General features: G+C 40.1%; 1 protein-coding gene across 1 annotated transcript in view; it reads right to left on the bottom strand.

The window, feature by feature from the left end:
- hydin (HYDIN axonemal central pair apparatus protein) overlaps window positions 1-25,235 on the bottom strand; it is a 78,925-nt gene that overhangs the window by 18,602 nt on the left and 35,088 nt on the right. The window contains exons 25-60 of the mRNA XM_046393446.1: window positions 23,725-23,881; window positions 22,650-22,859; window positions 20,547-20,783; window positions 20,282-20,456; window positions 19,712-19,842; window positions 17,846-17,973; window positions 17,240-17,376; window positions 16,261-16,388; window positions 16,013-16,126; window positions 15,147-15,227; window positions 14,796-14,945; window positions 14,423-14,662; window positions 13,603-13,732; window positions 13,355-13,498; window positions 13,015-13,185; window positions 12,708-12,881; window positions 11,150-11,307; window positions 10,843-10,917; window positions 10,448-10,631; window positions 10,167-10,308; window positions 8,692-8,842; window positions 8,464-8,548; window positions 8,245-8,348; window positions 7,640-7,762; window positions 7,433-7,538; window positions 7,004-7,098; window positions 6,326-6,490; window positions 4,429-4,638; window positions 4,122-4,328; window positions 3,677-3,882; window positions 3,383-3,565; window positions 2,815-2,934; window positions 2,559-2,718; window positions 2,238-2,410; window positions 1,856-2,054; window positions 113-206 (exon numbers count right to left, since the gene is read on the bottom strand). Coding sequence (XP_046249402.1) covers window positions 113-206; window positions 1,856-2,054; window positions 2,238-2,410; window positions 2,559-2,718; window positions 2,815-2,934; window positions 3,383-3,565; window positions 3,677-3,882; window positions 4,122-4,328; window positions 4,429-4,638; window positions 6,326-6,490; window positions 7,004-7,098; window positions 7,433-7,538; window positions 7,640-7,762; window positions 8,245-8,348; window positions 8,464-8,548; window positions 8,692-8,842; window positions 10,167-10,308; window positions 10,448-10,631; window positions 10,843-10,917; window positions 11,150-11,307; window positions 12,708-12,881; window positions 13,015-13,185; window positions 13,355-13,498; window positions 13,603-13,732; window positions 14,423-14,662; window positions 14,796-14,945; window positions 15,147-15,227; window positions 16,013-16,126; window positions 16,261-16,388; window positions 17,240-17,376; window positions 17,846-17,973; window positions 19,712-19,842; window positions 20,282-20,456; window positions 20,547-20,783; window positions 22,650-22,859; window positions 23,725-23,881 — 5,447 coding nt within the window. The remainder of the gene's footprint in view (window positions 1-112; window positions 207-1,855; window positions 2,055-2,237; window positions 2,411-2,558; window positions 2,719-2,814; window positions 2,935-3,382; window positions 3,566-3,676; window positions 3,883-4,121; window positions 4,329-4,428; window positions 4,639-6,325; window positions 6,491-7,003; window positions 7,099-7,432; window positions 7,539-7,639; window positions 7,763-8,244; window positions 8,349-8,463; window positions 8,549-8,691; window positions 8,843-10,166; window positions 10,309-10,447; window positions 10,632-10,842; window positions 10,918-11,149; window positions 11,308-12,707; window positions 12,882-13,014; window positions 13,186-13,354; window positions 13,499-13,602; window positions 13,733-14,422; window positions 14,663-14,795; window positions 14,946-15,146; window positions 15,228-16,012; window positions 16,127-16,260; window positions 16,389-17,239; window positions 17,377-17,845; window positions 17,974-19,711; window positions 19,843-20,281; window positions 20,457-20,546; window positions 20,784-22,649; window positions 22,860-23,724; window positions 23,882-25,235) is intronic.

Genomic DNA, 25,235 nt, shown 5'->3' with positions numbered 1-25,235 from the left:
TTGTCACTGCGAGTTCAAATATCAGTTCGAATGATTTGTCGTCTTAGAATTAAAAGACCCAAATTAACTTTGTCCATGACTGAAAGTGTTTGAAAGCTACGCTGGTTGCTACCTGGTGAGATGTCCAGAGCTATATTATAGGCTTCAGCAGTGACCTGTATGTTTTCAGTGTGCACAATGCCTAGAATTTTCTCCACATCAGATACCTGAAACAACACACACAGCACACATGTACATAAATACAAGCAGATAAGTGAGATATCCAGTATGCCATACATTACCTTACTAAGTTATCTCCATATCTTCCTGTTTCATTTTGAAAGACTAACATCGCCTGCTGTTTCAGTTCCTGTCCTCATATGTCTCCTGTTCCCTTGATCATCCACACCTGCGCCAACCTGCCCTGGTCTTTCTATCACTCAGCCCCATGTAAATACTCCCCTGGTTTCCCCATTACTCTGCCAGACTGTCTTTGTTCATTCTGGTGTGTTCTTTGCTTTCCAGACTTTTTGTTAGTGGCAGTTTCAATAAGCTATATATCTATATATCTATAGATATATAGATGGTGATAAAAAGAATAACATGTAAAATGGACACCCCTCTGACCTCCTGTGTGTGGCTGCATCAGTAAAGATTTTCTTTTTTCAAATTCCACCTGAGGATGTACTAAGAAATAAGTTTAATGGGTTAGCGATGTATGTTGAGCCTAAAGCCAGAGTGTTCAGTGTCATGAAGGTTGCTCTATTTTAACTTTACAACCTTTAACTTTTAACCTAATATTGAGTAAGTCTCCCTTTTGGAAAAGGAGACATGATTGATCAGACCAGTCCACCATCTTCCATCGCTTCGCAGTCCAGTTCTGACACTCACGTGCTCATTTTAAATGCTGTTGTTGGTGGACACGGGTCAGCATGGGCACCATGACCGGTCTGCAGTTACTCAGCCCCATACAAAACAAACTGCAGAGCACTGTGTTCTGACACCTTTCTGTTAGAACCAGCATTAACTTTATCAGCAATTTGAGCCACAGTACTACAGCACTTCTACTGGATCTGACAAAACGGGCCTCCCTTCACTCCCCACGTGCATTAGTGAGTCTTTACCACCCATGACCGTGTCACCAGTTCACTGGTTTTCCTTGTCTGGCCCACACTGGTAGATCCCGACAACTGCAGACTAGGAGCATCCCATATCAAGAGCTGCAGGTTTGGAGATGCCCAGACCCAGTCACTGAGCCATCACAATTTGGGTCCTTGGTCCTTGTCAGAGTCACTCAGATCATTATGCTTGCCCATTTTGTGTGCTTCCAAAACATCACAATCAATACTGAAACTTATAGCTGACATTCAAAATAAACTGGAGGCATTCAGAATGCATTTAGTGGTAAAAGAAATACATTAAGAATTAGAACAATCAGCATTCCTCTCTTGCCTTATTGGCAGTGACAGTGTTGCCTTTTGCTGTAATTTTTTAATATTCTCCATAACAACCTGGTCCTCTTGAATGAAGTAGGCAGGACAGGATTTGTCTATTTTGCGCAGTGTGTTTTGTGAGTAAAATTACAGACCAAATGTTCTTTTTCTGTGGGGACACGTACAGAGCCTGATGAAGAAAACCTGGGTTAACAAAGAAAGTCGGAAACCACCTTCATGACAGTCTTCATTTCTCTTCACTCTTTAGCTCATGCAAAGAAAGCCTGTCAAACTTGCATCGTAGACTGATGACCATGACATATGTCTGTGGATCTCTGTGTCTGGGTCTCTGGTCTGCCTAGAAATGTCACAGCCCTGCTCATTTCCATCTGACCTTTAGACTGCTTAGAATCACAAAAACAGTCCAAAACAGTAAACAGTACCTCCAGACGTAAGATCTTCTTAATGTGGAGTGGCTTCCTGGCCCTGAAGTGCAAGCTCAGGGGGAAAGAGGAGTTTGATGAGATGATGCCCTGATCCTGTGGTACACTGAACTCATCACCCAACTCCTCCACACCCTGCAGTCTCCAGGATACCGGCAGAGCTGTCTTATTATGCAGCATTAAACTACGGCTGTCCTGCCTTTGAGAGAAGGAGGGAAGATGGTAGACTGAGCAGGGAAAAAGGTGTTTCGTAAATGGTGTATAGTTTTTTGACTCATCATGCTGCTTCTCCCTTTGGAGTGAGTTCGCTGTGTTTTGTGTAAATCACTTGTCAAGCTATCGGTGAAAAATAATTTGTTTTCACTTATGTAGTATTCTATACCTGTGCAGCAAAATCCTGTCGAAGTGCAAATGCTTGCTTTCCAGCTTCAACTCTGGCCGAACACCCCAACATGAGAAGCCAATGAGGACAAGCTCTGGGTTGTCCTTGATATAGCAAACAACACTGTCCTTCATTTGTCCCAGTTTTGTTGGGTAGGCCCACACGGTCAACTCCTAATAGGACAGAGGAATATTTAAATGTACCAATGCTATTACGATCATCTGTGTTATTTCAGTGGACACCAAAATTCTCAATTTGACATTCCTATTTTGGTCACACATTATCAGTAAAGACCAGTTTTTATAAACAATGCTATCAAACCTGTTTCTGATCAGGTCTGAGAGTCATGGCTGGAGGGTCCAGCAGATATGTGGTGGCCTGGGCATCATGCTGGAAACGGAACTGGACCTCAGCCTCCAGACCTGAATTGTTATGAATCACTAGTCTTTCTGTGTTCTCTGGATACCTATTTTCCTTGTATCTAAACAGAGATTCATGTGAATTTGTAAATACAAAAACAAAGACTGGTACAAACAAACCAAGCCAATCACTGCACAAACTGAACATTGCCTCTCACCTGTCTCTGGTCTTGCCACAGAGTAAAGGTCCAAACTCAAAGTACTCAGGTTCAATCACGTAAGTCTTTTGGATCCCCTCCTGCATTTGTGGCACCTTCTTACTGTGGGCAAAAAGAGTCCTGTGGAAACCACATAAATAACCTTAACTCCAACTGAAATCACATTTAGCTATCCCTTACTTATCCCTTTATACAGACTGTAGTAAAGAACCACACCAGCTTCTAAACAGAACTTAGTGACATATACATAAGCCTGTCCCAGCACATGACTTGCATCAGATAAAATCAAGAAGAATTAATTAATACAACAGTCAGCCCAAGAGGCCACTGAGCAGCACTTACTATTAGAAACATTTGAAGCATTCAAACATCTAACAACCCAAAAAGGTAATACAGCTGCCACAAACCAAACCACAGAGACAGGCTGGGAAGACAGACTGTATCTTTAGCAGTGCCTTGGGTTCTAACCTGTGGCTCTTACCTTAAATGACAGTAAGTGAAAATTATAAATTATAAAATATATATATATATATATATTTTCAATAGTTCTTCAACAATGCTGACTGACGTGTGGTCTTTGCAGATGGAGGGGTAGGTGCAAATTCCTCTACAGAGCAGCTGGTAGTGTCTCTGGGTGCCCAGCAGTTCAAAGTTGAAGGTCTGTTCAAACTTCCCTGGGGAGTCTGAGTAGAACCAGATCCTCAGAACCACCTCGCCATGAGCTGGTACAACCCAGCGAAATGTTGTCAATCTGCACACAAATGCATGCACAATACATACACACACACTGAGTAAAATAACAACATAAAAAAACCCCAATAAAGAGTCCTTGTGCAGTGTGTCTGAGTGTGTTTTCTCTTGCCTCTGGTTGCGTTTCAGCTCTAGCTTTCCTTGGTGTTGGTCTTGTTGTGGTGTTTCGGTGCAGTCAGGTGTAGAGGGGATGTGTAGCAGTGTTCGTTTCTTGCTCCTCTGACTCTCTCTGCCCTTTTTGTCCTGGTCTTTTGCTACTGCACTCTCCTTAATGCTGCCCTTGCCATGGCTTTTGGATGGTGTAAGTGTTGCTTCCTCCTTGAGTGTGCATAAGGACAAGCAAATAACTTTTCAAAATCAATTTGTGCTTTTGCGTTACTGATTGTTATAAATTTGTTATCATGAACCTAGGTGACCATGATAAGAATGAGTGTAGCTTGTATTTCCCGTCAGGTAACCTTCTAAACCTCTAAATCCTGCTAAAAGGATAAGCATCATTTCACACTGTTAATTTTGAACATGTGTGTGTTTATGTGTATAATCATGTGGTAAATTACCTTTACAACTGGTGCTTGTACATCTTGTTCTGCATCCTTCTTCACCTCACCCTGTTCACCCAGCCTTAATGGAACCAGGAAGGTGAAACTATCACAGGTGAGTTTACTGTTAGATTGCTGCCTGTTTTTGGGGAAAGGAACCATGGAGAAGGTGACGGCAGGAGGGATGGGGGGGCCGCTGGCTCCTAAACCCAAATCATTCAAAACCTGATGGGACCAAAAGAGAGAAGGAAGCAAATTAGGATGTGCTAATAAACTGATGGAAAAGTGACACAGAACAGAAGCAGAACAACGAGACATGCCATACCTGGTCCAGTGAAGGCAGGGTGTTCCCTTTCAGTAGCTCTACTGCACTCAAGTTGTCTTTCCCTGTTACATTCAGCACTATGTGAGGGATGATGTCCTGGGGAGACACCTTGTCTCCTGTCTTGTCTGCTTCAAATGGTACTTGCATCTGATTGGACATTGGAGACATGGCCTTGCTGCTGGCTTTCTTGCTCTTCTTGCTAAAAGGGGTCTGTGCACACAGGATGAAATGGATTAAAGTGTTCCAAATTTTAGCTACAGCAATACTGAAAAAAAAAACAACTTGTAATAGTCTTTGTTTATGTTGGTCATTTATGCAAATATAAAAAGGGCCAACAGTTACTACTAAAGGTTTTCTAAACCTTTCATGGCAAGTTCAGTTAACAAGTATGATGTATGAATATGAACATTAGGGTTGTCACTAATGTGTATTTCTGTTTTCTGTTTCCTGTTTACTTTATTTTGATTAGTTCATTAATTGTTAATTCTTTAAAATATCAAACAAATTGTGAAAAAAAATTATATGATCCATCAATTATCAAAATACTTTGCATCTAATTTTCTTTGGATCAACTGATTAACTGACTAATCGTGGCAGTCCTAGTGTACACAAGGAAATCATCTAAATCTGTTTAAATTTCACTGTTTGTCACTGTTGTACAGTTTTAGTTTTACTGACTGGATGTGTTACCTAACCTAACATTTACAGTGAGAAAACACACTTCAGGTCATGATCCCTCTAAGTGTATGTACACCTTCCTGCAGCACGCCTCTTAAAACTACTGATGGTCACTCACAAATGTAATTAAATTCACAGTCTTCAGTTGTGCCACAACAGTTAGCCACACAGGCACTTAATACACTAGTCATGTATGAGACATGCATGACTTCTGGCACAGCTGCATCATCCGCCCATTATTTTGTTATAGCAACATGAACTAAGCTCACAACAACTTAAGTATTTACTTTAAATTCAGTTCATCTCCACTTCATTATTTGTGCCACATTGGCATAATGACAAAGGATACGCCTGTGCTCATAGCTCCTCCAATAAACCTCCCCTCTCCTCGTTCCTCTCTCCTAGGGATGCATATCTTGAATTGAGATGTCCTTCAAGATGGCATGCTGAGATCGGAGGAGGGAGGAGGGAGGAGGGAGGAGAGAGGAGAGCCCCTTGTGTGCATTTCTGCTCCTGTGTATGAAACAGTCTGGATGGCAGAGGTTTGTTCAGAGGATGAGCTACTCCTGAGTCAACTCTTCCTGACTGCTATGTAAGAGGACTGGATACATCATCTCAGGTTCTCCCTCTCTCCTCTCATCTAGCAAGGTTTCGGTTCTGGGTTTTGTTAGGTTTGCTTTTCACTTTAAACCTTGCCTAAGGTCTGCATCCATGCAGTCGCTATACCACTGATAAAACTGATTTACATGTACTTTTGTGTATAGTTCATTATTTGGTAAATAAATTTGTTTTACTTTAATCCATAATTATATGTGAGCCCTCTGCTTTTTTTTCTGAACCCTGAGCTGAGTCATGACATGAAAGTCAAAATATTGTGATTTAATTTTTTTCCCTTTTAATTATGATACAGTAAATGCACAAACAAAAAGAAAATACATACAACACTTTGTACTGTATTTCAATTTATTACTAAAATCTTGAATAGGCTTTGTTGTAAAGCCACCATGCCACCTGAAAGCATAAATTATGCACTACTATTGTAAGTGGCGGCTATTTTTGTTGGGGTTGGAAGAAGATTTGGATATTAGAGAAAACATAAGAGGTTTGAACAATGGCAGATTGCAGTTTGGGAGAGGACAAAGAAACATCATTTTCTCAATTTTTCATATAGTATTAACTTAATTATAGGGAAAATACAACTGAAAGTCGGCAAACTCACCTGTTTCCCTGTTGTGGCATCATCTGACACCAATGGGGCTTCTTCACTTGGGACTGGGACCAGCAATAAGCCCTGGGCTCGGTCCCAGTGCTGCAGGATGTGTTCCACCTGTTTCTGGATCTGCTCATATGCACAGAACTGAGACTGAAGCTCATCTACACTGGACTGGATTGGAAAGCAAAGATGGACAGTAAAAACAGTAAGTAAATATATCACTAGCATTTAACAGTATCTGTTGCTTTCACTTGCTCACTGCAGGTGTGGCTGTCATTCCACAGATTACACAAGTAAACTGTCTATACACTAAAGGTACAACATGGGAGTTTATTGTTTTGATTTATTGTTACGCTGCAGGTGAAGCTGACATTTAATTGTATCAGATGTAACTGTGAATGTACGTTTCTTGTCTCCTATCATCTCTTTCTAAATGTTATCAAAGCACACTAAATGGTTGTGTATTGTCCAAGTATTCAAGAACAATAGTGCCTTTCAAGAGCGGCAAGAGTGCACGTAAAGGTGAAAGTGACATAAAACATGCTGGTTTCTCAATTTGTTTTTTAAATGAAGGACCCATTATGGCTATCATTATCTTACTTAAGAATGCAGAAATATTCATGAAGGTATGCACTGCTGTGTGAGGCTGACCGTGTCACAGCCTTTGCTCTTTAATAAACGCACCGTTTCTCCATCCAGCTTGTCTGCAGGTTGAGGAGCTTCTGCCTTGGATTTGTCCATCTTGACATGTAAATGATCGGCTTCATGGCTTTGATGCACTGTATTAGTATAACAATACAATAATACAATAGTAATACATGGTTTGATTTCACATCATTCCAAGTAAGGGCTATATGTTAATCAGAACAACACTGACTTCTTAGTGTAGTTTTTTAAGTTTCTCAATATCACTTACAACCATTAGGTAAGTACTAATTACTATTACTTAGAAAATATCGGCAGGAATTGATCTTGGGTTATGAGATGCTGTTTGGGATAGAAAATGTATATTTGTTAAAAAAATGCAATCCCATGATATTAACTGTGTATGATCCTCTCCTATAATCCTGAAATGCCCTTTGTTCTGCACTGAAACATGCTATAATTCCTTACATCTGCTGGCACCCTCATTTAAATGATGATACTCCTTTGGGTCCAGTAGTGACTCTTTAGAGGTGTTACAGAGAGACATCGGATGACCATCCAGCCCAGCTGTTGACTGCAGGGTAAATAAAGTAATTTTAAAAAACTGACACACAGTACATGTGGAATTTAGTTCAGAGATGAATCACAGAACTCAGTGTATGAACATGTACAGACCTCCTTAACATCAGGCAGGTCCTTCTTCCCTGATAGTTCTTTATTGTCTCTTTCTGCCCAGGTTTTACTTTTCTTCAGCTCTTTTTCTTTTGTTAGCATCTTCATTACTGTACTTTCTGTACACTGAGATATAATCACAAATATACTCCATGTCAGGTACAAATGGAAAATCCATGATTGAACATCATGATGTATGTGGTATATAAATCCATAAATCAAAATTTAGATTAGAGTGAATCTATTTACAGTTTTAGTTTTTGTACCAACAGTGTATGAGTACAGTACACGAAAAACCTGGGAGCTTAAAAATAATTGATATCATATCATATCATAAGGGTGAACATCCTTGAGAGCCACACACCAAAATTTAAATATAATACATAAATAAATGATAAATAAAGTTTTTCAGTTTGTTCCCTTTACTGTTCATAACAGTTGCACTGAGGCAGGACATGAAATTGGCAATCTTCAACAGCTGTCTTGGCTGAAGAATTATGTTGTGGGCTGTAATCTAAATTCTTACCCAAATATTTAATAATCCAATACAGTGAATTTGTAATGTGGGGTTTGAATATGAAACTGCCTTCACACAGCAGGAAACCTACATTTTCTCTTTCCAGCTTCTCAGTGGGTTGAGGAGACTCTGCATGTAATGTGCTGGTTTCCTCTATCTGTTTTTGAGAATCTTCAGCCTCTTTGTTATGATGCACTGCAGCAGCAAAGAGGAAAATATGTCAGAAAATAACCAATCACATAGAATACTCACTGTATATTATCCACATTTTTTTGGTGCTAAGATTTCAGAAAAAGCATTTAAAGTGTACCTTCATTTAAATTATGCTGCTCTCTTGCGTCCACTAGTGACTCTATAGAGTTGTCACATGATGAAACCCTTAATACATCTGCTGACTGGAGAGGAAATGAAACAAATGAATCTCACGATCATCGCTTGTAATGAAATGTGTATTTATATGTACTGATGGGAATATGTATTTTGCTTCATACAGGATTTTGTTCATGGAGGAAAGTTGAAATGGGATACATATACAGACCTGTTTTCCCTCCAGCAAGCTTTTCTTCAGTGGTACGTCTTTAGTGTCCTTCTTTCCACCCTTTTTGCTCTTCTTTTTCAACTCTTCTTCTCTCAACTTCTTCATCTCCTGCCTCTTTTCTTCCTCCTCTTTCATTAGTCTTTCGAGCTCCCTTACACACAGGCAAATGAGGATCTTATTATTTTATCAGATCTTTACCAATATAGTTTGCTACTCCTTAACAACTGGGCTGCCTCTTTATTTTCCTTTACCTTCATCTCTATAGTTCAACCATTTTGCCCTTTCCGCATCAGGGTTGTCTTCATAGTCACTTGAAAGGTCTTTGCAAAGCTACATCTTCACTCTTTGTCTAAGTGATGTATCAGCACTGGAGAAAGGTCCACCTGAACCCATTATCATTCTAGTATAGTTGAAAAAACACACCAGACTGTTCGTATTTCTTAAACCAGTCCCATTTGTGCTTGGTGGCACTAAGTCAAGAATGCAGCAACAGTGTCCTGACTGACCTACTGACTGAAATAGCAGGCCTGACAGGCCTATTCCAATGCCTGGCTTCCTATGAGCCAGTCCATTCAAAAGGTGAAAAGGTCACCCAGTCCAGTCATGTATATATAGACAGACAAACACACTCGATAACTTAAAAATCATATTGCTTGAAAGAAAATTCATGAAGAAAAAATTCTCACACAAATGCCTCTTGGGGTTTTTACTAGGTCTATAAAGACCATCCTCCATTACACCCGCCAGTGAACATCACCATCCATCCATCCATTTTCTATACCGCTTATCCGTCAGGGTCGCGGGGGAGCTGGAGCCTATCCCAGCTGACTACGGGCGAGAGGCGGGGTACACCCTGGACTGGTCACCAGTCAATCGCAGGGCCAACACACAAAGACAGACAACCACACACTCTCACACTCACACCTAGGGGCAATTTAGAGTAGCCAGTTAACCTAATGTGCACGTTTTTGGTATTGTGGGAGGAAGCCGGAGTACCCGGAGAAAACCCACGCAGGCACAAGGAGAACATGCAAACTCCACATAGAAGGGCCCAGACCGGGATTCGAACCTGGAACCCTCTTGCTATGAGGCGACAGTACTAACCACTGCACCACCGTGCCGCCGTGAACATCACCAATTGTTTAATATTCTCTCATGTAATTTTTGTCTTCCTGTTTACTACCCCTCATATAGTCATAGGAAGATATTTCTAGTATCAAAACATTGATAGTTGTTCTGCTAACATTTTCTAATTGTTTCGGCTCTTCTCTCTTATACCACTGCTGACACTTCCAAACTTAGTGCTGTGTCTGGTGATTTTGATAGCAAGACTAGAAACTCCATGGTGTGAAAGATCTTTTTAATCTTTGGTAACATGACTGAAACTTGCAAAACAACAAAGGGGCAATTTACAGCAAATCTATTTCGGATAAGGACAGAAAAATGTTAATGTCTGCCCCTCTTCCAGTTAGTACCTGAGTTTCTTTTGTCTGAGCTTCTCCCTGTGACGCACCATAATACGCTCCTTCTCCTCCTCTGGCAGAGCATCATACTCCTCCTCATCTAGTGTCTGCAGCCATTTCTCCTCCCTGTCAGCTTTCTCTTTCTGTAGAGCCTCTGAAGGATACACACAGAAAGTTCTACAGCATCATAAACCTCACAGAAAAATTAAAATGATAATTCTGTTTAGGTTCTGTCCTCCACATACTCTGTATAAGAATTTGTGTATGTTGTGTGTGAGCTGGTGCATTTTTACCTTCAGCTTCTCTCTGTGCTCTCTCCCGTGACTTCAGGGCAGCGTAGGAGTCAGACAAGTTGATTACATAGATGTGTTTGCGGTTGTTAAGTGCCTTGAGAACAACTTGCAGCATGCTTGCCACTGACTGAGTGTACACACACTCCAGCCCCCCAATCACTATACCACGGTGACAGTCGCTTAGCTGTTATCACAATGGCAGGACCATCAGCGATGACAAGACAAAGACAGCAAAGACAGAAAGATACAGGCGAAACTTAAGTGAAATTCTGCCTGTTTTAAGGGTGTTGCTTTAAATGATGTCTGCATGCAGCATGTAAATCTAACGGTCTAACGGACAGTATGTCTTGTCTGCACTATACTGTATGTAAGTGAAAAACTGTGTGCTAACTTACCTGGAATCTTTCTGCTAGAATATCAACCAGTAGCTGTTCAGGCAAGAGACTGCAGAGTGTGGTCAAATCTCCCCCCTGAAGTGAAACCACACCAAAGGAATTGGTTTATTATATTAAATTATTAAAGTGTTTTTTTTAATAAACTTTGTATACACAGATTTAAGAGAGATTTTGCTTAAATATGTATTCAGTAGTTTCATATCTTCAATTTATAAAGAAAAAAAATTCCCAAACTGGGACTACAAGGTTAAGAGCCTAATGTGACACTATAACATGTCTGAGGACCAAAGGACTTAAGAAAATGTACCAGGGCAAGGGCAAAGTGTGTGCTTTCAGTCTCCTGAGGAGCCTTGGCATTCTCGCTGGGTTTTGCAAGATCCGTCACAGTATTGTGTGAAGATGGAGCTGACTTTGGAGCTGGATCCGAGCCTTCAAGATCTGCTGCAAGTCCAGGTACAGCCTGAACTGGAAACAGGTGGATATGTTTATTTTCATGTTCATTTGCCAATCTAATCTGTACACTCTCCTATTATGCAATAGTGTCCAGTCTGACTACAGAAGTCACAAGGTTGGTTAGTACAATCATAGTCTTCTACTACTGACTACTAAGCCATGCTTGTGGAGTGTTGGTATTTAAATGCCTTTTTAACTGACACATTGTCAGTAGGTGAAAGCATTACTATTCTGTCCATCGCAAGCCACTTCTCAGTTCACATGTAGGCTACTGCCATTCTACAGACACTCATATTGTGTATTTAGCATGGACTGTATAAAATACAGATGCAGTTTCCATGAACGTGACCCACAGGCTTCTGAAGAGCCATTATGAATCTTGGTGTGGTGGCTATGGCCGTCACCATCTTGGCAGTGCTTGACTCCGCCTAACTCCCAGGTCATTCATAATTGAGTATAGGTGGAGCAGAGGCATTCTGAACGATGCCTGGTTGCTAACAGCTAGCTAAACAGCTTATGGCTAGCTATCACAATCCCCAACCTTTTTTTGCGCCACGGACCGGTTTAATATCAGACCGTATTTTCACGGACCGGCCTCTACGATGTGGCGGATAAATACAACAAAATAAAATGATAAGACCGGCATAAAACTGGGGGTATTTTTTAAATATAACAATAAACGTGAATCCAATGTGTACTCGCAACTTTATTAGCAGCGTCTTCGTAACATTGCGCCAACAACATAACATTAGTAACATCCTCTCTGGCCGCTATGGTAACGTTTAAATTTTTTTATTTCTTCAAAATAAGATACACCGCAAAAACAAAGAAAGTGCATGAAAAATACAACTCACCATAACGCTGAATAAGTGGGAGCCCGGAACCTGTTTCTTTGTAACGAGACGGTCCCATCTAGGGCCTTTCCCCTTTCCAAAAACGTTTGTTTTTTACTCATTTTGCTAGCTTGTGGGTTTATTTTTAGCGGTAACGTATCACGTGACCGAGACAAGCGTCTTGACATGCGTCAAGAGTGAGTTATTATCAGGCTCAGATAATCAATAAAATAATGTAAGTTACTTATTCTTTACCATTTACCATGTACCAAATGACCCACGGACCGGTACTGGGCTGCAGCCCGGGTGTTGGGGACCCTTGGTTTAAACAACTGGGTTATATAAAAATTCACCACTCCCCTACACACACATTTGTCATGAACAGAGAAATTAGCTATAGAGACATAAATCTGTTTTTGGTACCGTAAACATTTTTATTTCTGCTGTGAAGTTGGACATTCTAATATGGGGAACTATGGGCAGTGACTTACTTTTGGAGCAGGGCTCAAGTAGCCATTGGAGTAGACATTTTTTTCTTGGTATTCAGACAGAATTGCACTGCATGCATAGTATGCTTACCAGCCACCCCATCCTTCTTCTCAGCATACTGTGCAGCAAAACTTTCATAGAGTTGTCTTGCAGTCAGGCTAACAGGTGAAGTGCCATTTATCAGCACATCTGTAACCACAGCATCAACACTCAGGCATGCTGCTCCATAGTGATGTGCCAGGGCAGTTACTACGGTGGTTTTATCTGGAAAAAATGTAGAAACAGGATATATGTATCATATACCACAAACCAGCCAACTAAGTGTGGGCATATTTTTCTATGTGTTGGTATCATTTTACTTGGTCTACAATTACAAACCAATTTCCAGTTGCTTTACCTGTCAGTGGGGCTCCATACACAATGATTGCAATGCCTCTGTGGTTGTGTGCAGCCAGACCCTGGGGTGACAGGTCTACACCCATGTGGCGGGCGATTGCTCTGGAAACCGGACTCATGTCTAGGTGCCCCAGTCTCCCACTACATCCCTCTATGGTCATCTCAGGAACAACTGAATGTGCAAAAGAAAAGCTATGAGTTTAAAGTTCTCTTCTGGCACAATAAAGTTAAATTAAAGCTGAGGTTAACTTTAAAATATACAGCATCAGTGGAAATTACAGTGGATTACACTCACCTTTCATAAGTATGCTAAGTTCTGCTTTTGGAATGGTTGTACTCACATAATTCAGTTGGTTTCACACTTATAATGTGTATTTCATCCTCTTTGCTGTCTAGTAGCGTAGCGTTTTGTCTTGACCTATGTTCTTCCTCATGTGTGTCACCTGTCCCAACTTCTTTTTTATTCAAGCCTGCCTCTAGCTCTGCTACACACAAGTAGATTAGATTAAAACAGGTATGCACAGATACAGACGCCTGCAGGTACGTCATTTCTTTTCTTGCAGATGAACATGAGTGTGCCTGAAACTACCATCATCTCTCAGCTGGGAGCAGTGTTCCTTGTAATATTCGAGCAGTTCTTTGGGAAGACTTTCTCCAGGGGCCCTGGGAGGCAGCAGTAATTTGTTGTTCTCATCGTAACCCAGCATCAGACGTAGGATCTAGATGGGATAAAGTAATGAGAAATTGTGTGCATGTGTGTGTGTAAGAAATCTTTTGTCTGTCTCTGAAAGGGAGAGAATGGAAGGAAAGATTTAGTAAAAGTATGTGTCTGTTAGACTAAGCTTAAACTAAATTTTGTGTGGACTACTCAATACTCAAGCCCAAAAGGACTGGATAAGGTCCCAAAGGTTCTAATGTGATATTAATAGACATTACAGTGTATTCTGTATAATTTCTCATTAGAGGTAAATGTTATAATGATATAAAACACCAGAACAAAAAAATATCAGTATATATGGTGTTTTACACAACAGAAGTCAGAGTGATGTAGTGCAAATGTCTCTTAATGTCAAAGTTTAGTTGGGGCATGATCTTTTGGTGAGTGAATAGTTATACATAGTTTACACCTTCTGCCTTGAGGAACTTGAGTCTTGTGAACTTTACATGAAACTAATTGAAGACATTCCCCTTTCAAGGGCTTGGTGGCACTGTATGTACTCACAGTATCATTAAATAACATCCTTGCACACCTCTCCTTTTAATGCAATCACATAGTATTCTATCAATGAGACTGGAGAGATTATCATACGACAAACATTGGCACTTCAGATTCAGAATCCTGCTGTTGCTAAATGTTTTGTAAAGGTTTTGTATGTTTAGTATAAGAAACTTGAGAAAAAGGAAACTACCTTTTCTTCTTCTAGATACTGTGTGTCCAACTCCAGAGAGTAAAATTCAATCGGGAAAGAGCAGGGATTTTTTACAGTGACTTCAGCTTCAATCTCAGTGCTGACCGGCAGGCAAGGCCCCAGCTCCAGCACAGACGGGCAGAACTCAAGCTGTGGCTCCACACCCTGTCCCCAAGCTGTAACAAACACCTGCTGGGTGCTATCAGCCACACGGACAACAAGTTGCCTGCTGTAAGATTGCTGCAAAGACATAAACAATGGGTCACTGCTGTTTTCAGTTGTTTCCACCATATCATGTAAGTAGTAACTAAAGTAATGCCATGCTGCTCTGCTATGCATTGTGCAGAGCTCTAAAATCAATGAAAGCCTTTACCCCCTCAGCAGGGCTGAACTTTATCTGGACATTAACTCGTTCAGCAGGTGACAGCATGCCAGAGCTTGGAATCATTTCAAACACCGCTGGAGGTGGCTGCTGCTGCTGCAAGACCTTTTTACGCTGGTGCAGTGGCAGGAACTTATCCACCTGAGTGAAATCAAGACCAGAGGCAGGTATCAATGCTGATAAGTCTGTATTTGTCTATTTTGCATCAAATACTAAACACTTGGTTTAGTATAAGATGACACATGCTGTGTACAGGTAGTTGCTGTTACAAGAATATCAAAGTAGAGAAATTAACTGGTAAAGTTAATTGAAATTATTTCCATAAAAAGAAAATTGTTCTACCTTTTTGAAAGGCTTCACCTCCTCAGCTATGCTCCAGTAGCAAGGCACAGACTCATGATTAAACAACTGTATTGTCTTCATCTGATGGGAAGGTTAGACAAACTTTCATTTAATACATGGACTTCATGTTGCTTCAGCATTAAAATACTTATCAGCACTTGAATCAGCTTCTTAAGAGAATTCCTTGAAATGATAGCCTTGTCTGACCACAAGAGGGCAACACAATGAGCTGGCATAGGACATGGGACAGTTTGAAACTAGGTCTGTATCCAGTCTGACTTCAGGTCTTTCTGCCAGAAAACCCTTAGGAAGTCAGGTGGTGTAGAATAAAGAATGACATTCAACCAAGAGAGCAAAGTTTGTGTCAACCAAAAGTTGATGCTGACTTATTATTTTTAGATTTAGTTTACTTATTATTTACATTTTTTCTTCTTATTATTCCCAGTTCAGTCACAGTTTGGTTAGATTTAGGCAACAAAAGAACTCAGATAGGTTGTGGAGAAGTTTATGGTTTAATAAGTCAGCATTGACTGTCGGTTTCACACAGGACATGAACAGCGGTCTCCTGGGTGAAAGTTTTTCTGCTAGAAAGCCCTGAAGGCAAACTTCTCCCATAATGGTCTCTCATTAGAGCCCCTCATTAGTGCACCATGCACATACTCAGCAGTGTTAAGTTGTATACAGCATTTGTGCTTTCATCTACTTTCATATCCTCCCACTTTTGCACACTGATAATGCAAAAAAAATATAATAATAATAAAACAAGCAGTACAAGTACATTTTCTTACAATCATAGAACACAACAAACAACCTTTGAAGGCCTACAGAACGATATCTTTTCATTCCATGTTATCATGCTGTGTTACCTGACACATGCCACACTGCACAGTGTCAAAGTGCAGGGTGTCTGTGGAAATAGTGATGGCCGGCACCGTCACCACTGCACACAGCCGCACAGGGATGACTGGACCATGTGTGACCTGTAACACCAAATAAAATCCTCTTATTAGCAAGGTCACAATGCTACAGATCAGCAAAGAAGACAAAGACTCTTTTATGTTGAAACGTGACACAGAATCAGAAATAATCACAATTTACATGCGTCCATGTGTACCTGTATTGGCATGACAACAGTCATGTCTCCCATCTTTGCCTTGGCTTCTCCGGGATCAAATTTAACTGTGAAAGTCTGTGTCTCACGGCAGGGCAGGTTTTTTATTCTTTCAAATTCTGCAATGAAACCTTTGAAGAAGCAACAACAGTCAAACTCATCCTTATTTCATAAAAACAAAGGCTAGAATATAAATAAAATGACCTGAATAGAACATTTAGGTGAAACAGAAAATATAACAGCCTTGTGAAAACAAAAAAAAATTTTTCACAAGATAGGTGGAATATTACATCAATGATATAACACAACCATTGACACAATAAATAGCATTTCATTTTATCTGTTTTCTGTATGCCATTGCTCAACTCTCCTTCCACTTAAAGATAGGAGGTTATTCGCTTGTCAGCAGAATTGTAAATCTGTGAACTTACACTTCGTAAATAAGAAGTCTGACAAGTCAGACACACAAATATCAATGACCAATTGTGACCATTCCCTTATTTAATATTTCCTTGCTCCTCCCTTGAACCAGACGTTGTTCTGATCCGTCACCTTGTAGGCTGTACCAAAGCTCTTATTTCTGCTACGATGAGCAAGGCTCAAGGAACAAGGAGGGATCACTGAGGAGCCATGGGTGAGGATAGACAAGAGCCGCCTTCACGCAAGTTTTCACTAGCCAACATATTACCTGTCTGGATATAAGTTATTGACTGGATACTGTAGTTGACTGGACTGATTTAATCTTCCAGTATTCAGAAGATACCGTAATCACATTCTGAGTTATAGTGGATTCACAGTCAGACAATCAATGAATATAGATGCAAATAAGAAACTAATAAGAAATGCTTCTGCCAGTAGAAATGGTTTCTGGTATGGTTTCCAGAAACCATGGTTTCTATATTTTGTCTGTGAATTGTGGTACAATAATACTAAGATGTCACATGAAAACAAGAAACAGAAATTAGACAATGTATTGAGTTACCTGTGCCAACTAGAGGTTTGAGATTGGCATGGAAGGACACAGCCACTGACCCAGTATTGGTAACATTTACTGTATGACAGAGGACTTGGCCTGGAATGACGTAACCAAAATCCAAAACATACTCTGGGAGCAGGAACCTGGGGGAGTGGAAAGAGATGGGGTGGAGACATGTTTTAGACAACAACAAGCAACACCCATGTCACACTTCAAATCTGAGGCAAGGCCTGGCAATACTTCAGTTTTATGATTCGCTGAGATTCAACAGAACTGATTTGAGTTGTTATGAACAAATTATGTAACTGAAATTAGCATGTCCAAGAAAATTATTTTAAAACTAACCACATTAGTTATTAAAGTTTTGCATTTATATGTGTGAATATTTTGAGTACATATTTGGGGAAGTTAAACAAAGGATCATTATATGGTAAGAGTGAAAACACCCAATGCACACCATGAAATCTATCAAGTGCCACAGAACAAAAACATGCTCAGCCAGATACTATTCAGAAAGCCAAACTCTTTGAATTACACAACACAGTTCTCACTTCCTTCCAGTGAGTGGACCATCTGTTCAGCCAAATTGTGTGTGTGTGTGTTTGAACATACTTGCTAAGTTTGTGCCACTTTCTGGAGGAATCTTGCAAGCCTTTGAGCTCCAGCAGGCTACCGGTCACAGCGAGAGCATTCTCTTTGACCAACATTCTTTCAATCTCCATGTGAAGCAGCTCTTCATGCTAGAGGCAGCAGGAACAATAGACAAAAGGAAAAGGGAGTGGGAGACAGAAAGATGCATAAATACTAAAAGTTCCAAAAACAGTACTGAAGACTTAGATAAGCAATAGACAGCACAGTCTAAATGGTAAGAACAACAATAGTAATGATAGACAAAGCATGACTTTGTCTGCTACTCTACTATTCTACTAATTATACACAATGACATGACAACAATGGACTTTTTTTTGACAGCTCAAAATTGTATTTCTGAATGTAATGTGATGATTCAAGGGTTAGCAATGGACACTAGCCTTGTAAGGCAGAGCTGACTGAGAAAAGGACCTTGAAAGCTGCAGACCTTTGAGATTTAAGGATGGGAAAATTACAGTAACACTTTTGAATGTCAAGTACCAGTAAATGAGCCAGAATGATAACTGAAGATAGCGATAAATATCTGCCATGCAGTCAGAATGTCGGTTAAAGATAATGCCCATCTGTCAAATCAAACATCCATCAGGATATTCCTTAATGGAATTTAAAAATGCAAAAATGAAACTTCAGGCTGCATCCACTTTTTTCTATCTAGTCATAACCCACAATATATCAACTATTGCACTATGGCAAGTAATATTTCAGATTTAGATCCCAAATGAAAACCAAGATATCATGTAAAGATAACCTAGTAACTGTGAGGAAACTAGTAGTCCTCAGTCTACTAGTTAGAATGTAGTTGGTGATGTCGTGAATTTTGCATTTTCACCAGACAAAATACACAATCTAAGACTTGTCTGTTAGTCCCAGAAAAGAGATCCTTCTTCTGATCTTCCTTTTGAACTTTCTTGCATTGTTCCCCTATGAAAAGGTTTCTTGGGGTAGTTTTCCTTATGTCTCTGACTGGGGGATGTCATGTGCTATGTACAGAGTATAAACCCTTGATGTCCACACCATCTTCTTGGTGTCTTGGTCTTTTTTTGTGGATAAGGTGTAATGTACCCAGTCTGTCAGGTTTTGGTGAAAACAGTCTTTAACATTAACAGCAAATACTTGAATTTTCATTTCAGTGGTTTGGGGAACAGCCAGAGATATAGCTTGGGGAAACACACTAAACCACAAGTAAATACTGTGGGGATAAGCAGAAAACAGAAATTTCCATTGTAATTCAGTGCTTCTTGTCTACTCCCTGGAAAATCAATACACATATAAGGAAAAAGGGAAAGCACTGTAGAAAAGGCTGGTAGCAGAAGAGATATACTGACACTGCCCTAGTCTTATGGAAAGAATATATATGTGGAATATGATGACTACAATGTTTAGCATTAGTTCTTGAACATATGCATAAACACAATTAGAACAAACACGCATATGCTCTTTAATGTTCTCGATAGCACAATGCATACATTATGGGAAACCACGCCTCCCTGTGACCTCTACATATGCCTTTAAGGCAGATAATCTGCCATGATGAATGAATGAATGAAAGAATGAATGTGAGGCTCTGACTGCACATCGTTCACAATGTTATTATGTTATAATGTTATTCCTCAGTTCTTACATCAACTAGTCTATAGTTTCCACTATATAATATACAGTATGCTGACTAGTAAGCTAACCACAATTTTAGGTCAAAAACTCAATATTTTCTGAGAACATATGAATAGACCAGAGCAGTTATTTCCTAGTTCCTGGTTTTCCTAGCTGTTGTTTTAGATGACACAAGATATTCATTGCATAACATCAATGTTCATCTTTGTCACTCACTGTGAGCATGCAGTTGGCCTCTGTTGTTCCTCCTCTACCAGTGGTAGTTCCATTCATAAGCTCCTCTCTGATTCCATCTGCCTCCACAGCTGTCCTGGCCCGCTGCACCACATCACTGTAGCACTCCTCTGCTGCAAGGGAATCACAGCATCATACCCGTGCACCTGGTCATCAACCATGAGATATGGGCTCATTGCTCTCTAATACAAACAGTGTTGGACAGCAATACTGCAAACCATGGGTTAAGTTATTGGGAAATCTGTTTTGTAGCTGACTGTCATGGGAATCAATACATTTTTACATTACACTGTCATCACTTTCTGTTTACTACTGTTTAGTCTGAAGTTTCAAACTATCCATACCAGTGAGAGAACAGAGAACAACTCCTTCTTGTGACGACATAATTGCATTTGGACAAATAGAATCAATATGATATAGCAGTTAGTCTATTGCAGATACTGTTTGTTACTCTGGCTAAAAGCATAAAAATAGATTTCTATAACTTGTATATTGTATCATTGCAAATTTCATCCTTTGGTTTAATGTGTATGAGTCCAAGTCTATGCATACACAGATTTTGTGGCAGGTTTAGGCTGATCCTTGGGAACACTCCCTCTCCAGTCAGAATGATGTCCTGCGGTGGAAGGAAAGCCACCCTCAGCTGAATCTTCTTCTCAAACTGATCAGGGATGCCTGGGAGGTAGAGCACACGCAGACATTGCTCTACACCGGCATCAATGTAACCCTGAAACACACACAAAAAAAGAACACACAAAAAAATGGTAAAATAACAAATGACACACCCACATCTGAAATTGTTCCAAAATGAACTCACCATGGTGGGGATGACAATGGGTCGACCAGGTCTGACATCCTGTCCTTTTTCATTTTGCTCATATTCATTTTGCTGCTGTGCATCTGGCTGCTGTGTGGCCTCTTCCAGAGCTTTTCTGTGTCCCCCTCCCACCTCATCTACCCCATCCTCTGTTTGAGGGTCTATGATGCTAAATTTGAAGCCCACCTTGCCAGTATTCCTCAGGGTCACCTTAGCTTCCCCTGTATGATCAAACAGCTAGAAGAAAAAGAGGGAAATTGAGGAGAATGAAGGGACACCGTTTTTAAACTGTTAGTACATTTATTTTCACTGAACATGAAGTATACAGCTTTATGACATACAACATGTTTAGGACAAACTACTCCACCTAGTGTCTTTTCAGCGGAGTGGGTGCTTTGCAAAGCTGACAGAGTGAAAAATCAGTTTTCTAGAAATGTATGCATAATATTGACCTCAGTTCACACTTTTGGGTTTATGCCAATATGACAGAGACAAACAAGAAAAGTAAAAAAAGAGCACTGCTTAAAGTCTGGAACCGTTTCAGGTTAGTTGAATACAGAGGGTTGTTTCAGGGCTTAACCAATTGGTTAACTATATAACTAATAATAAATCTAATATTTGATATGTGAAAACAGCACAGAGTGTTGAAAGAGAGGAAGACAGAAGGAGAAAGAGAGACAGGGACAGCAAGAAAAAAGAAAGCAAGAGGAAGAATAGTGCTGAACAGACTGAAAGGTATGAGAAATGTTCTGCTGAATCGCTCATTTAAACTAAATCAAAAATCAATATGTCCTTGTTTTGAATATCAATGATAACTGCTCTGGATGGCTTGCATATTTAAAGAGGGAATGAAAGTACAAAAGACCACAGTATAGGAAAAACTATGCCGTGACATTCAAAGTTAGTGTGATTTTTTTTTTCTCAACAGTGTTTTGGAGTGTAAAACACTTTGATGCCACTCAACAATAGATAATCCATCCATCCATTTTCTATACCGCTTATCCGTCAGGGTCGCGGGGGAGCTGGAGCCTATCCCAGCTGACTACGGGCGAAAGGCGGGGTACACCCTGGACTGGTCGCCAGTCAATCGCAGGGCCAATACATAAAGACAAACAACCACACACTCTCACATTCACACCTAGGGGGCAATTTAGAGTAGCCAATTAACCTAATGTGCATGTTTTTGGTATTGTGGGAGGAAGCCGGAGTACCCGGAGAAAACCCACGCAGGCACAGGGAGAACATGCAAACTCCACATAGAAGGGCCCAGACCGGGATTCGAACCTGGAACCCTCTTGCTATGAGGCAACAGTGCTAACCACTGCACCACCGTGCCGCCCCACAATAGATAATATGTCTTTATATTTTATGTGTCCTAATTCCTTACAAGCATTTATCACATAGTTTCTTCCTCAGCACTGGCAGAAAAATTGAGCATGAAGAGCATGTTTCAATCATGTGTGATTGATCAAAACATTAAGGGGAGAATGAAACAAACTGCAAACAAAATACAACAGACATTTTGTCATGCACAGTCACAAACAAATCTGTCACACTCCCCCATGCCTGTCAATTTTGAAAAATGACAGAATGCATTATAGCCCTTAGATTTACAAATATTCTAATTAGTTCTATCTGAGATATCATGTGTCAACACATGGATGAGCAAACAGATGGAAAAGAAGGACAAGTGAAGTCGGAGTAGAAGAAGGAGGAGAATTAACACAAACTTCAAGTTTTAGACAGATAGATAGATACTTTATTCATCCCCAAGGGAAATTCACAATATTCCAGCAGTATCAACAGGCTGCATGCAATATATACTAATAAAAGCACACTTCTCAAAGATTAAAAAGTAAAAAGTCTGGTATAAGCAGAAAGTGTAATAATTTAAGTCTAAGTTAATAATTTAAGTTTTGCTCTTATGTGAGCAACAAAAGCAATAGTAAATCCTGCCATCTTTGACACCACCATCACTTCCAGACCTCTATCCTAGCCTGAACGATCTGCGCATACTAAGCTGACGTATCACTGTTTGACTGAACATGTTGGAACAAAGAAGTGAGAAGCTTAACTCTGGCTGAGGGAGCCCTGTATACGTACCTGCAGACCAAAGTCGACATGGCTAGAGTCAAGGCTGTAGCTGATTACTGATGCTTCTCCTCTGAGTTTGACTTTGTATGTCGGGCCCTCTTCTACATGGCACAATGCCATCACTTCTCTGCTGACATTTTCCTGGCCGTAGAAACAGAACGTGACCTGCTGGTTGTCCCCTGGTTGCAGATGACCATAACTGGGCAGGATGTCAAATACCTACAGATACAGATAAGACAATAACCAAAATTTACAAGATTAATTCTCTTTTTTTTTACTGATTCCACCCATGTGCTGCTGTAATATTCCCATTAAAGGAATAGTTCAATATTTGGGGAATGATTATTTGCTTTCTTATCATGAGTGGACAGCACTCTCATATCTGTGCATATTTGTGCAAAGTATAAAAATACATCTGTGTTTTATCTGGAAATAAAATGCTACTATTTCGTGGCCAGAATCAGTTACTTCCTGGAGTCTTGATGTCACTGTGAGGTGCCCAGGCAACCAGTGAAGACTCCAGGAAGTCAGGGCTTCTGCTTGTGAAATAGTTCTAGCATAGCATCTAACATTTAAACTTAAATTTTCACATACATATTGTTTACTGCCCCTTTAACACTTAATATTTTGTACACAAAAAGGAATGTTGAGAGGTTTGTTCTACTTTATACAGTCGGGCAAGCTGTTTCCCCTGCATCTACTCTTGAATGAATAATGAATCCAGCTTCATTATTAATGGTTAACAATAATGAATTAATTACTGTAAGGTCTAATATTTAAAAACACTTAGAAGCAAATTTGATGAAACTGGCTGACTGATGAAACTTTTATTTACAGGTTAATCAATAATGAAAATATACATGCACACAGATGAGATGAGATGAGAAGACTCCTGTGAGTTGCAGACGTATTAGTATCATTAGTATTTTGTTACATCAGAGCATGAAAAAGTAAAACGACATTCTGTATGCTGGCTGATAGGGGAATCTCCTGACTGAAATTTGTAATGCAAAAATGTGTCTATCCACATAGGTGTGGCATCTAAGGGAAACCCTAATTTGTTTACATGTCAGCATTTGCCTACCTGTGCAGTGCTCTGTGTGCTTCTCTGTTCATCTCCACCAGGCCTGGGGCTAAATGGAAATGAATAGGCACAAGATGCTGTTCTGGAAGAACTCCACCCTTCTTCAGTCTCATTTTCTGAATTGCTGTGCTCCTTTGCCTCTGGAATGTCTGTCTCTCTGTGAGGGCAAAGGGGGAATAAATCATCCATTAAATTAAATATTTATTGTCCTCACAATGAAAATGAAGCTGCATAAACAAACATGCAATAAATGAAAATTGGAGGAAAATCCTGTAACAGTGAGAAAAAGGAAAAATAAATAAATATAACCATGTTCCAGTTTCAAGAAAACAGACTAAACTGAAAGCCCCAAGATGTCTATGAGGTAGTAGAATAACACTTGCAGGCAGAAAACACAACCAAAAGCCAAGCATCTGTTGTACATCAAATATATCATTACCACATATTATAATACCCAGGTGGAGAAGAAAATCTTTAGCACCCACACCCCAAAGAACACTGACACTCATTTTCTCTCTCTCTGTTCTACTCTTTCCTCCCCTGTGGGATCAGCCTGGGTGCATCCATCAAGTTAATTAAACAGAGTGTTCTATAATTAAGAGGAATTTTAATAGGCAAGCAGCAGGAAACAGGTCAGGATAGATTGCAGTGAAGTGCTGAATAAACATGGAAGAGAATGAAAGAGATTTAGTGAGTGAAGTCATCTCAAAGCTGAACTGGACAAGTTCTATATTGAATCACCAAACACTGGCTAGGTTACTGCCAGAGTGTGTGTTTGTGTATGTGCGTGTATTCCTAGGAGTGAGCTTCAGGGTGTACATATACATGTGCAATCAAGTATGCACACACGTTTGTCAGAGTTCCCAAGAATGCTTCAATATTGGTGTGTCAGCTTCTAATTAGTGGATGGTAGAAATGCAACCAGCAGGGGGCACTGTTGTATGGTCAGTCAGTGATGACTGCTGTTTTAAGAGACAAGGTGGCCCTAAGTCTTGCTTTGGGAAGTTCACAAATTAGTACATCCAGCAATGTGAGATGTAAGGGTGAACAAATACAGTAGGGTGCATTTTTGATTTTTGGTGGATAAGAATATGTAAGAACCCACAACCACCACATCCCCTGTGTCTCGCTTGTAAAACAAAAAGGAGCTTTTTAAAATGTGGGTCTTCTCAGAAAGAGTTTAAAATTCACTGGTGCGGATGGAGGAACAGATGGTGAGACAGCAGATGATGACACTGCAAGAGTTCAACCTAAAACAGAAATAGCCTTCCCTGACATTCTCACATCTGTCTCTCTCTCTCATCCATCTATTCTTTCCTTAATGCACACTGTGGGCTTGCCTGTGTTTCACTGTTTTCCCGTCTTCAGTCATACTAAAATCTACACATCAAAGACTACTGAACCACAAACATCTCACCTCCAGCTGACTGTTGGGGAAAAAAATTAGTGATGGAGATTGAGCTGAGTTTGTTGCTGAAAAAAAAATGTACTGGTACAGATGAATGGTAGTT

The sequence above is a fragment of the Scatophagus argus genome, chromosome 7 (genome assembly GCF_020382885.2).
Source record: "Scatophagus argus isolate fScaArg1 chromosome 7, fScaArg1.pri, whole genome shotgun sequence".
NCBI classification, from domain to species: Eukaryota; Metazoa; Chordata; class Actinopteri; family Scatophagidae; genus Scatophagus; species Scatophagus argus.
Note: the sequence above shows the minus strand (reverse complement) of the source record. Positions and strands in the feature narration are given on the sequence as shown.